This window comes from Archocentrus centrarchus, chromosome 17, assembly GCF_007364275.1.
Source record: "Archocentrus centrarchus isolate MPI-CPG fArcCen1 chromosome 17, fArcCen1, whole genome shotgun sequence".
Lineage (NCBI taxonomy): Eukaryota > Metazoa > Chordata > Actinopteri > Cichliformes > Cichlidae > Archocentrus > Archocentrus centrarchus.
In genome coordinates this window covers 14,593,341-14,606,961 of record NC_044362.1, presented here as the reverse complement: position 1 = coordinate 14,606,961, position 13,621 = coordinate 14,593,341, and the positions used below count along the sequence as shown (strand labels likewise).

At 42.9% G+C, this 13,621-nt stretch overlaps 1 protein-coding gene across 4 annotated transcripts in view; it reads right to left on the bottom strand.

The window, feature by feature from the left end:
• The window catches only part of LOC115795334 (myomegalin), a 48,766-nt gene that overhangs the window by 18,303 nt on the left and 16,842 nt on the right, over positions 1-13,621 (bottom strand). For 3 of the 4 annotated variants that reach the window (XM_030751170.1, XM_030751171.1, XM_030751173.1), the window contains exons 1-10: positions 3,981-6,056; positions 2,593-2,730; positions 2,366-2,485; positions 2,180-2,272; positions 1,815-2,039; positions 1,564-1,722; positions 1,369-1,476; positions 740-877; positions 352-531; positions 6-200 (exon numbers count right to left, since the gene is read on the bottom strand). In XM_030751170.1, the coding sequence (XP_030607030.1) occupies positions 6-200; positions 352-531; positions 740-877; positions 1,369-1,476; positions 1,564-1,722; positions 1,815-2,039; positions 2,180-2,272; positions 2,366-2,485; positions 2,593-2,730; positions 3,981-5,312 (2,688 nt within the window). In that variant the 5' untranslated portion in view covers positions 5,313-6,056. Of the gene's footprint in view, positions 1-5; positions 201-351; positions 532-739; positions 878-1,368; positions 1,477-1,563; positions 1,723-1,814; positions 2,040-2,179; positions 2,273-2,365; positions 2,486-2,592; positions 2,731-3,980; positions 6,057-9,651; positions 9,706-10,229; positions 10,387-10,470; positions 10,629-10,724; positions 10,849-13,621 lie in introns of those variants that run through there. The other variant, XM_030751172.1, reaches the window with a different exon arrangement.

The window sequence follows — 13,621 nt, the reverse complement described above, 5'->3', positions numbered from 1 at the left end:
CCTACCTGCAGATACTGGTCTTTGGAGCTGAGAGTGCTGAGCAGATCCTGGATCTGCGCTTGGTGTTCCTTAGACTGGCGGCCGCGGTCCGACAACAGCTCCTGGAAGAGTTTCTCTTTCAGAGCTAGCCGAGCCTTCAACTCCTCCACAATCTCAGTGGGGCCGGCCTGAACTCTGGCCACAAGGGCGGCTGTGAGATCCTGCACACGTTCAAAACAACAAACAGAGCAATTAATAGGAAACTAGTAAGACAGGTTTGTCCACATGGGATGATTTTCAAAGCTTTGAATATTTACAAAGCAAACAACTTGGAGCCACAGAAATAGAAGCCTGCTGTAAAGTGTGTGTTACCTGTGTCTCCTGGCTGCGTGTCTGTAGTGCTGCTTGTAGTTGGGTTATGATGGCATCTTTCTCTCTCAGAGAGTTTCGCTCCTTCTCTTCGCTCTGCTGCTTCAGCCACTGGAGGTTCCTGTAGGCCTCTGCTGCCTGCTCCAGCTCCAGCTCTTTACTTCGCACCAAACCGTCAAGACTCTAATGGTAATGATCACCAAAAAATATAGAAATGTACCCTTATATACTGCATGTCTAATGTCTAATAAGGTACATCAACCTATAACTATCTGCAATACAGCAGCCAAATGGGTTCTGATTTCTTTTAAAATCTCAGCTTTAATGTGCATAAAATGCATTTTCTGGTGTTGTGGCAGTTCTGATATTATACTGTGTGTAATGAGCGTACCGTGATGGTCTCCTCATTGTTGGACAGAATGCAGCGGAGTCTCTCCAGGTCTCGTTCCTTCTCTCTGAGGGCCAGCTGCAGCCTCCTCACTTGGCTCTCACGCGCCTCCACGCAGCGGAACTTGTCATCGATGGATTGCTGCAGGCAGCAACGAGGGAGGACGCATCACTTCAAAAGCACCCTCAACCTTCATCATGTTCTTTGTATTGTATACTGCATATAAATCTGAGACATGTATTATTTCTTCTTCTCATCAGAGTATGAGATTTAACACGTGCTTTTCATTGTTTCTTTGAAAGTAAGCTCTTCTTTTCCACTGCTACACAGTTATGACAGACAACAAATCCCACTTTTTTTTTTCTTACTGTAATAGTGGTAAAATATTACTGCATGGTGACCTTTCAGTTTGTGAGGTGTTTGTATTGCTGTGTTGCACTGATTCCTGACTGATACTCTTTTGTGACTTAAGGCCTTTCCATTGTCCCAGCACTGAATGCACAGCAGTTTTCTCAGTCCCATGAGTCACACGGTATATATGACACTAATGTAACAGTGGCTGAAAAGAGTTGTTTTCAGTATGTGCCATGAGTTGCCAATCCCTGCTGTGAATGCATGTGTTTGTGTTTCACCTCCAGAGCTCTGTCTCTTTCTTTAATGCGCTCCCTCAGTTTCTCCAGCAGGGCATCTCTTGGATTTGGTTTGGAGCTTTCTGTTGACTCCACCATCTCTGAGTACTCCTACAGATATAAATATTTTTAGACAGGATCAGAAATCTGTGTGTGTGTGTATTAAGTATGCAACATGTGTGAGACTGTGCGTGTCACCTGCAACTGTTGCTCCTTGTCCTGCAGAGAGTGTTTGAGCTGTGCGATGCTCCTCTCTTTCTCCTGCGTCAGAGTGTGTTTCTCTGCTTCGCTCTCCTTTAAAGCAGCTTCTTTAGCCTGAAGCTCAGAGCGAAGTTTGTGAATGGCGCAGCGCAGATCCTGCAGTAGAGTAGCATGTTACACATGCTGCCTCAAACACTTCAAGTCTTCTTTCACGTTTGGTTTACTCACATAGTGACAACCAGACTGACCTGATTGTGTTTTTCGGTGACCTCTCTGTGCTGCAGTGCCTCCTGAAGATCTGAGTTTAATCTCTCCTTGAACTTCATCAGGTCATCTGCTTGCCTCTGGCTCTGTCTCAGACTCCTCTGGCTGGCCTCCAGCTCCAGTCCAAGAGAGAAGAGGGAGCTCTGCACCCCGACCAGCTCACCCTGCAGCTGAGCGAACGCCAAGGGTTCACTCACTCCCGCTGGAGCCTGAAGAAAGACACAACCACAGACCAAGGTCAAAAAGACAACATGTCTACAAGCTAAGAAAAACGTTTACATCTTTGATTTAAAAAAAAAAAAAGATTCTGGGTCAGAGTTCCCATCACTACATATACATTAGGTCTCACCTTGCACTGAGCAAGCCGGCTGCGATGGGCTATTTCCTGCAGCTTACAAAGTGTGGTGTTTTGCCCTTCAATCAGCTGGTACAGCTCCTGGGCCTTAGAGCAAAACAAATTACGGGCATCAGCAAATTTACAACAGGTTCAGAAATCATGTCATACAGATCCTTGTTTAGGTACGAACAAACACACCTCACTGTCTTTGGTGCTGAGAGACTCAGTGAGGCCCTGAATGGTTCTTTCCTGACTCTGAGCGGCCTGGCGAAGCGAACGCAGCTCACACTCCATCTCATTCAGCTTCTCCTGCAGCTTCTACAGATGTAGTCAGACAGGTTAGGTTAGGTTAGGCTGCCATCAGTCCTCTGATGCACAATAAAAGAACATAAACAGCTGTTATAATGTGTTATAAAGTGCATCACCATATTGTTGGCCTCGCTCTCCTGGATCTTAGCCTGCAGGGATTGGACCTGGAGCTGGGCCTTCTGCAGCTCGCTGACACACTGACCGGCCGCACACTCATACCGGTTCAGCTGGCTCTGCTGCTCTTCAACAAGATTCTGCAAAAATAAATGAGGTTAAGATGTGAGAGTTTAATCTTACAAAAACAATTCATAATATCCAGCAGCTGAATTATTCGTAGAGAACATTTTTTTTCTCAAATTCATAAAAAATAGACTACATAGCCACCATAGTGCATTACATAATACTTTTTGTGTACAAGATATATAAACTCTGCTCATTCATGCGTGTGCTGTGACAAGGAAAGAGCTACTCGAGTGGTTTATGAGCATCTGCATGCATGAGTGGATCAACCCAAAGTGCTCCATGCTCCTGTTCTACACACACATAACCAACATATAAATGATTTCAACTTTCACTATGGGAAGAATATCCTTATGTGTGTCCCGTTTGCACAGTGTGCTCCAGAGTTAAATTAATAAATGCTGTGAGGTAAAGATTATTTTTTTCAGAATAAGATATATTGGTGGTATATCATTAAATAGTGTGACTTTAGTAGCCAGCCAAGGTTGAGCTGACAGGGTGGTCTGACATTGCGTGGATCACTTTGCCTCAAGGGCTCTGAGTAAAAATAGGGCAGTAGTGGAGTCACTTTGTCTTAACGTCTCCCCATATCTAACCTAATTCACTGAGCAGTCCCTGCTCAGAGATCACATACTCACAGTAAGGGGGAAAAAACCCACATCCACACACATTTTTCCTTACATACTAGAGCAGAAAATCTTGTTCTACGAGGCTGGAAAAACTCATTTGTCTAAAGGCTGTGTTCATGCATCATCACTGTAAATGATCAGCTTTATCATAAACACTAGATTAAGCAATAACAAATTAAAGGTTGGTCCAACATATTAAGATATTGATATTAAAATACACTATGTCACACTTTGCTTTGTTATTAGTTTGTGTGTGCACACTCACGCACACAGACTAGGTAATTAGGCCATGCTACCCACACCCGACTGCTTGTGTATAGTGTTTCCACACAACTAAACATGCACACACGCTACTGAAGCTCACATCCTTCTGGGTGAAAGCTAACTGGAGAGGCTGTGGGTAGCTGAATTATGTGGATAGTTAAAATAAATGTGGTGAGAATGGTTTTGTGGGCAGGCTGTGCTGTCAAACATCAAAGCCTGTTTGGCCGGTTCAGTCAAGGTACTGCAGATGCTGCAGGTTTGCTCATCAAAGGCTAATTTCACTACTGAACTGAGTGCCGTCATTCTGCAGTTGTGAAATACTTCTTTTCACCAACATCAAACCAGGTATAAAACTGATCAAGGTTTTATACCTGGTGGGGAGGTGGAGGAGGATACTCTTTGTACAAATCTTCCATTAACTCCTCCAGGTCTTCCAAGTTCAGACTGTGATTGACTCCAGCATCCACCCTGATCAGAGGGGTCTCCAGCTCAGGTGTTGGTATGTGATTGTCTCTCTCTCCATTTGGGCTTCCATAAGGCATTTCCATAACAGCATCAGTGAAGCACAGCTTTGTGCCCCCATTACTGGAGCTTCGTTGGAGTAAGACTGGTAGCTTGCTCCCTTTTCTGCCCTGGACTGGCCGGAAGACAGCACAGCTTTGAAGCAAAGAGAGGGCCAGAGAAAGGCTGTGCCTAGGAGAAGCTCGTCCATGTGGAGCTCCCATGTGCTCCTCAGAGAGGGAATCAGATATCTGATCGTCTATTGCATCCACTGGGGAGCTCAGAGGTCCATCTGCTATGGCTCCAGGTTGAAGATATTCCTCAGTTGCCTCTAGGGATGCTACAGAGGGGCTTGAGCTAGCTCGCCCAGCCAGAGTGCGATCACTGTCTGATGTCCTCGAGGGGTCCTGAGATCCAGGGACTAGAGTCTGAGAGGAGGGGACTTCTTCTGAATCTTCCAAATTTTTCCTCTCTCCTTCTCCACACACACCACCTCCAGTCACACTCCCTCCAACAACACTGGCTGAGTATCTGGTTGATGGCCCACAAGAAATACTCCGGGCCAACTTTCTGGGCACCTTACAAACAGCTTCATAATCAGAGTCTGCCACCCGCCAGTAAGAACATCCCCTGCACCTCCTGGGAGTGCTGGGTGCACACCGGTGTGAGCCTGCAACTGTAACCTCTGACCCCGGACCAGCAGGACACTGAGGGTGGTGGTGATGGCTGTCCAGGCTGTCATCTGCCCAGGACTCATACAAAGAGTAGACTAGATCCTCCTGGAGCAGGGCGCAATACTTTGCATGGGTTAGCCCTGAAATATCCACCATCCCATCTCCTGGCTCCTCATTGCTTCCACTTAATGTTACAGCACCCTCATCTGAATTTGTTTTCCGATAGAGCCCGCTGATACACTGCCTCAATCGATGTTTCTCCTGCAAGAGCCGCTGCAACCTCTCGATGGACAGGGCTTCCACACGGGCGATGACTGTGTCAAAGCGGTACATGCGGTCCAGCATGAAGGTACACTTGGAGCAGGCAAACTCTCCTCTGCCATCCCGGGTCAGCTCCCGCCCCACGGCATAAGACAGCAGCACATGCAAGTTGAGCTTGGCAGCGGGGTGGAAAATCCATCTTCGCTGGTTACCACAGAGCTCCCTTCCACAAACACGACACGCCTCCTTCATCTTGAGATCAAACATTACACAGTATTATATTTTTCAAGGAGTGGCAGAACATCTTATTAACTCTAACATGAGGATAATGAGGATACATGGATCCTTGCGATGACTGTGTTCCTTTATAAACAGCAAGAAAAGCACAATGTCCAGCTTCAGAGTAAGCACAGATCTCAATAACACAAACAGGACAGTGTAATGCTCCTCATCACTTGAGTCTTTACAATGATTTTAAATTCAATAATAAATTAATTGAGGTAGACAAGAAGGAGCTTTCTCCAGCTCGTAAAAATGGTTTCACATGTGCTCCTTGAGGTAAAAACAGACAAGTTGATACTGTGACTCTGATTAAAGGAAATCCAGGATCGACGTTCATCTGATGAAAGGGCAGGTGCATCACAATGGCGCACACCGGTCAGGTTATGTCTCTTGAATCAGATCCAGTATTTATCTTTAAATTATCCTCCCGCTGGCAAAAAGCCGCTGCTTCGCATTACCCAACAGCACCGCACGCGCCTCTGCACCATCACTCGGCTGTCACGGAGGCGCCGCCGACAGGTTCATCATGACCGGGGAGCGATAATGCTCTACTGCCTTTTACGCGGACAGAGAGCCGTAACAGGCGTCCGAGGACGATCCGCTGACTTTTCCGCCGGTGTCTGTGTCCAAAACAAAGACCGTCTATTCATTTCAGAGCTGTTAACGACAGCTACACAGAGAGATACGCGCGTACCGGACTCCGGTCGGATATCCTCCAGGCAGATAACGCTGTGGCTGCCCGAACCAGACCTGCAGCGGCGGAGCGCACCATTCAGGGAAAACACGGGGGTGGAGAAGCACGGTGCAGACATCCAGGGACGCTCACAGTTCATCACCCACTGAGATACTGATTCAGAACATAACCGCTTTCATTTTAAAACACATATTTAAATTTAATCCTATATAATATCGACTAAATTTTGGGTTAATTTGTAAAAAGACAGACCGTCGCACCCCTGGGAGTCTGCTTCTTCCTCCTACCCGGTTTACTAAGCTCCGTCCGCCTGACTGAACAGGTGAAATGCCTAGTAGCATGACGCTAATCTGTAAAATTAAATGTCTCCGAGAATAAGTCTATATTTATTTGATAAAATTAACATTAGCTGTATTCGCATGGCCATAAAGTTTAGCCACACGCTTTTGCCCTTGAAGCAGGTTTTAATTGAAGATGTATGAAAAAGAACAAGAGCGCACAAATTTATACTAAACTAATGCCTATCTCAGAAAATAAAACGTACTATTATCTAATTTCCTGTTAAATTAGAAGTGGAAGCCAATCAAGCTCGGAGCCAAATCACTTCAGATGTTTACCAAGCTGACAATAAATATAATGACGCAGCGCACCCCCCCCCCCCCCCCCCCCCCCCCCCCCACACACACACACACACACTCACACACTCACACAGCTATTGTGCATTTCTTTCATTTCTTTCTGCATTAATAATTTAGGATCCACAAGACCACTATATGCAATTATAAACTACAGAAAAGACCTCAGAGATGAATAATTTTATGTTCTTTGTCTATTCTTCCCAGGGTCCCCTCCCTGACCTTTAATCCTTCATTAGTAAGTCATTAAGCTGAGGCTCTGAAGAGTAAAGATAAAAGATATTTCCCTCTAATATGCACACCCTAGCCAATGAACGGATTTACCAAAAAGCACCTGCACATTAGGTTAAAGATCTGTGCTACAATGAGGTAGAAAATTTCTGATGCTGCATATGAAAATAAACTCTTAATATAGTTGCTTTACAGATATCATTTTGAAAAGCATTAAATTGTTAGTCACTGTTTAGTTATTTTTCGTTTATTTTACAGATTTATAGCTTTGCAGAATTTGTTACCATGAACATTTGTCATTAAATAAATTAAACCAATTAATAATGACAAAAAATCCATAGCTATACTTGTTATTACCAAGCTTATCAAGCATGATCATGCGAGTATAATGTTTCTGCCATTGCAGATTTGGTCTGTAAATAGTGTTCTCATTAGACCAAGCAGACTATTATTACAATTATTTTCTGTTGCCATGGTGCTGATATTTCAACAATGGTTTGACTGTAATGACCAAACAACTGGAGCTTTATCCTGCATTTGACTGTGCAAGTTCAGCTGTGCAGTGGCTACGGTTTTTGTTTACCCAAGGGTGCACAAACAGATGGTCCCGCTGTGACTTCCAAACAAATATATGCAGCGTGAAAACCATTTTTCACTCTGAAAGCAGCGCTACTGCAGCAGAACAGAGAATCATCCTGGAAATCATCACTGATGTCTGCTTCAAACTCTTTTCTTGCTGATTTTGTGAAGACTAATTACTGAACCAGAGTCATTTTCTCTAAACCAGTTTTAGTTGCAGAGGGCCACATGTGGGAAGGATGCAATTTAAGATTTTTTTTTTTTTCAGATTTAATGAGAACTATAATGCTCATAACTACAAAAATGTCATGTTATTTAACTGCCCTGGAAATAAATGTGTTACAAGGTTTCAGATTATATTCATGTCCAGCCTCCCCTTGTCTGCAGACACTCACTGGCTAAGTGTCTGTGGTGTCTGGGGAACTAATTACGAGCTCTCATGATGGGTGACTGTCTGAAACAACACAACCTGATATCAGTGTCGAGGGTCTCTGAGCACTCAAAGGTCAATCTGACCTATCGACGGCTTGGCTGAAACCAGAGCTGCTAAAAATGCTAACCTGGGAGATGCCTGCATGCACGCACGCACATGAAAGGCTCCTCACGGGAATGTGCACACACACACACACACACACACACACACACACACACACAGTTATATTGATTCTTGCGTGATCATGATAAAATGTAAATGAAGCCGTGGGATGAACACACAAGAACAGTTTATTTTCTTTCACTGAAACCAATTCAATACTACAAAAGCTGCACATAATATACGGTATATAGTCATTTTTCATGTGTTACACAATTGTACATACATACTCTAGTATATGCACATACTGTATCTATACTAAAAACAACGGTTATCTACAACTGAGTTTGCAAAGTCAAACAGCCTCATGAATGACCAAAATAAATAAATAAATCAGCATTTAAACCATGGCAGTCCACATCTAGCCAAAAAATATACTATTATGCTCATGTTGAGGCTCTTTATTTTCATATATACTACATATCACACACAGCGCTGATCATATGCAAATTCCACAGTTCCCTTAGTAACTAAATGCTTTGCCTATACAGCGCAGTTGCCATCGCTGCCTCAGCTTTTTTTCTCTTTTCACCACACACTAACTGAGGCGCACACTCACCCACACATGCTTTTACCCATGAGCGTAGTCTGAAATCTGAACAGAGAGCCTGCCTGGTAAGTACATTTGCATCCTTCATTCAGAAATGATTTACAAGTTAAAATGCCTGCACAGGCTCCCTGAAAACAAAACTCTCCCGACAACAAATGTGTACGCTGACACATTTAGCCTGTAGCCAAATGCCAAGAAGCAGCACAGGTGCAATAAGGCTGAACAGACGCTATGTTCTTGAGTAGTATTTCCTACACCTAGATTCTGTTCAGGTTAGAGTGAATTACTGTCAAAGTAATGGTCTCTCTCCATTTGTAGTTTCATTATGCATCAGGACAGAAGGGTGTCCTTGAGGGTGTCACTGCAGCTGAAGCCTGTAAATGTAATGAGATTCTGGCACTTCTTGTGATGAGCTAAGCCGTCAGTAAGATCGCTCTTAGTATCACTAGAAGACTTAAGCAATGCACTACACACTGCAGCTTTCTGCAGCACTCTGTTAGCTTTAAAGGTATGTGCTAAACAATGTCTGTGTGTCTAAATGTCTATAATTCACTGCTCTAGTTTGAAAAAATAAAAATAAAAAAAGAATAACATCCGGGGCTGGATTGCACAAAAATGTGGTTTCAGAGGATTTTAAGTAAAGAACTGGCTCTTTTAGTAAGGATATAAGGATTTCTTGCTGCTACTTTACCTTTTTCAATGACAAAATTGGGCAAAATGCGATTCTATACTACAAACTCACACATGCACTAATCACAAAATTCTCACAAAAATTCTCAGCAGAGCCATTCTTAAATACTATAGTTCATTTCCTGTTACCTACAAAGGACTTAACTGTGTTATGCTTTATCTCTGATACTCAGCTCAATGCAATGCGTCACTTGTCCATAAGGAGGCAGAGTCTGTCAAAATATTCTGCACTCAAGAACTGTGATGCTGTTCTGACACTTTAAAGAGAAGATAACAACTGAAAGCTAATGATCCAACACTGCTGTACATGCTAAAAATAAATGCCCAAATTTTAGCTACAGTGATCCACATACCTGCATCTCCTGTTCGATGCGCAGCCTCTCTTGACCAAGTTCTTCCTGATAGAACTGTGTAAAAGAAGAGATTAAAAACCTACTGGATTCATTAAACTGTAGAGAAAAAACTAATAACTCTTGTCAATCTTAAGATTTATGGAGGGCAGGAATATACAGAGAAAAAAGAAAGGTGAATAAAAAACTGACTGTATTTGTCTTTGATTGTATATTTTGTATTTGTGTCACACTTTTATTCATATACATCTGCTTATAATTGTGTTGTTAAGTATTATGCAGTACATGCAGCAGCTCTTGTGACCTACGTGAATAGCTGTTAAAATAAGGCTGAGGAATGAACATATGCTGCTTTACGGGGTGTCTTTCTAGAACAGCAGTCTGGCCAGAGGAGCCATGGTGGTCCAGAGGAATGCAGTAACATTAGAAGGCTAATATAATATATAATATGTAGAAGGTTTAACATTTCACTTGCACTTTAGGGTTCTAACATTATAATATATAATGGTGACATTTCAGTAAGAAGTTTGTAAACACTGAGCTATTGAGGTCTTTTGATGTGCAATTTAAACCATATGTACCTCAACATCCTTGTCCTTCTGCAGCAGAGATGAAGACAGCTCCTGAACTTGTCCCTCCAGCTCTTCCACCCTGAGTGTGAGTGTCGTCTTCTCTCCACACAGCTCGGTGATCTGGGCCTCCTTACTGTGAAGCTCTTTAGTTAGCTCTTCTATCAACCTGAATGCAGACAAAGAAACAGTCAGTGACACAGAAGGATGGGTTTCATCTGATGTTCACCAACCAGTCAAGTACATTTCTTACCTGTCTTTGTTAGTGTTGGATGGGGACAGGATGTTTGAAGGCCTCTCATCCTCTGGGATTTCCTCCATTGCAGTATCTAAGGAGAGGAGGGAAGCGTGGGAGTGTGATCCAGCCAGTGAGGCCATTCGCTCAGCCTCGCTGCGAGCCAGCTGGGCCTCCTGAAAGACACGAGCACAGATGCAGTTAAGATTTGGGTAGCTCGGGCACTTGTGTGTCAGTATTACCAAGTGTCAGTATTACAGTAGCGGACCAACCTCCTGCAGGAGCTGAATCTTTGTCTCAAGCACCTGCTGCATGTGGTCGATTTCCTGCTGTCTCTCTTGACATCGTCTCTGTAGCTCTGCTTCATTGTGATTGGTCAGGCTCTCTGCTGTTGTGCTAAAGAAAAAAAAAGGAAGTCGTAGTTTAATTACAAAATCACTCAGATAGCACAATCATCAATCCCAGCTATCATACTGCAATGCAAGGTACACCCAAGGCACCAGTCTGCTGCAGCGCTAACGCGGAAAGACAGACAGCCATTCAGGCTCACATTCATTTCTACAGACAATATAGAACCACTAGTTATCCTAACATGTAAGTCTTTGAAATGTGGGAGGAAACCAGAGTACTCAGGAAGACAGACTCTTTTGTTGAGCACACAATTTATGCTGTACTTGCATGTTGTAAACTTTAATTTGTCTTAATAAAGGTTAATGGTGACCCAACAACATGTAATAAAATATCTAATCTGAATCTTTGAATTGAATTAGCAGCTCATTTAATGAGGGAATTAAAACCCCAGCACCAGTTTACACGCGGACCTAAATGTTGTCCAGGGTGTCGTTTTTAGAGCATGATGGAGCATTAGTGAGAGCCAAGACATAATATGATGTCATAACTTTTCTGTCTGCTACAGTGCTCATGGGATTTCCTTACACTCTTCCGCTAATAGCAGAGATTAAGTAAGCCCCTCACCCATGTTGGTGTAGGCGTTTATTGTCATATATTTTCATAGAAGTGATGATCTCATAGTCTCAAAGTGCTGAAAAAGTCTTGTTTGCACTGCAGTGGATCAGAAGCAGGTTTTCATCCCTATTATAACCAACCTGGAATTCCACCATTAACCAGACGCTTGTATTTTATGGATGTGATAGCTTACTTGCAGATGTGTGTGATAAACTATTTAACTAACACACCCAGCTGAAGGTAAATGTGCATGAAACACATTAAACTGAAATTTTCTCACACACATTCTGTTCCTTTATGTTTCTGTGCCAACACATTTGGCATTTCATGCAGTTTTCCCCCCCTCACTCCTTTGGATTCCAGCTGTGTAAGCATCTCTCTATATCACTTAGTGAGTCAACAGCAGTATCCCAGAATTCCTGCTCCCAGAATGGCACACGCCACACTGTCGCCATGAGTCCTCTTCTGGAACCTGTCTATATACATTTTTAACTTTATCCACCACATGCGGCAGCTCAGATAACTGGGATATTCTGAACCCATCTGAGCAATTTAAGTGTCTGTCTCATGGACAAGTGTCCTTTATGTCAAGGGGATATTCAGGCTGTGCTGACACTTTAATAGTCTTGGTGGGTCAACAATGTAAACTATTTAAACTACCAGAAAAGTGCTGTAACATATGCTGTACAACTAGACATAAGAATATGTAAAAACAACAAACAAACAAAAAACAATATAGGAGCATTTAACTGTTTGCTAGGAGGAAAGCAGAATCAAAGTCAGTCATAAATTAAAATAAACTCTATAAATAAACTCAATAAACTTTACTGTCAGAATGCATCAGGACAATTAGTGTCAGTGACAAGTGATGGACTGTACACATTTGAAGGTCAACAACCATGACCTAACAGCATCTCTGTCAAGTTCTCTCTTTCTCTTCTGTTAAATTAAAGTAGTACAGGCTCACAGAAATTGAATCTACATTTTACACAAAAAGATTTTCATATATTTCTGATAAAATTTTAAAGTAAAAATCAGATTTTCCCACAAGTCCTAAAAATAGAGGTAAATAAGTAAGAAAACAAATATTCAGTGTAGGTTCTCAGTCATCCAGATCATAGTTGTATCTGGAGCTTGAAAAAAGGGCGACTGACTTATTTAAGGTTCTTGAAGATGTTTCACCTCATCTGAACGGCTTCTTCAGTTCTCAAACCAGAAGGTAGAGAGACCCAGGTATTAAACCCCAGTGGGGGTGTCCCCTGGGGGTGTTTGTGACTCACTGTTGTTCATGTGCATAATCCCATGCACCAAGGTGTGAAAGAAGGCTTGGGTCACCACAATCAGTGGTAAACCTTGTGTATTTATCCACCAGGGAGGATACCAGGGATAATAGGTTACTGTTACTGTTACTGACTGTGCGGTGCTTATTGAGGAAGATGGAAGCCTCAACATTGAACTTTACCGGAAGCTCACACACACACAGACCAGTACCTACTCTTTGATTCCCACCACCCCTCTGGGGCTCAAACTTGGGATGATCGGGACCCTGCAACACCAGGCAGAAAATGTTCCCTCTAAGACAGAAGGGAAACGAAAGGAACACACACATGTAAAGGACGCCCTTAAAACATACAGCTATCCCAACTGGGCTTTCATCAAATCAGCAAAGATGCACAAGAAAGAAGGTTACACACCAACTAGGGAGAATGACAAATGGAACATCACTGAACATCACTGAATGCTCTGTGATTTTACATGGCCTACCAATTCATGGCTGAGTTGCTGTCGTTCCCAATTGCTTCCACTTTGTTATAATACCACTAACAGCTGACTGTGGAATATTTAGTAGTGAAGACATTTCATGACTGGACTTGTTGCACAGGTGGCATCCTCTCACAGTACAATGCTGGAATTCACTGAGCTCCTGAGAGCGACTCATTCTTTCACAAATGTTTGTAGAAGCAGTCTGCATGCATAGTTGTTTGATTTTACACACCTGTGGCCATGGAAGTGATTGGAACACCTGAATTCAGTGATTTGGATGGGTGAGTGAATACTTTTAGCAGTATAGTGTAATTATTAATATCCAACATGTAGCAAAATACCAAGCTTCACTTTTTTACTTGTTTTACTTCACAGGGACACACAACAGACTGGACACTTGAAGTCATGAATGGAGAACACAGATTTAAAGGTTAAAGAA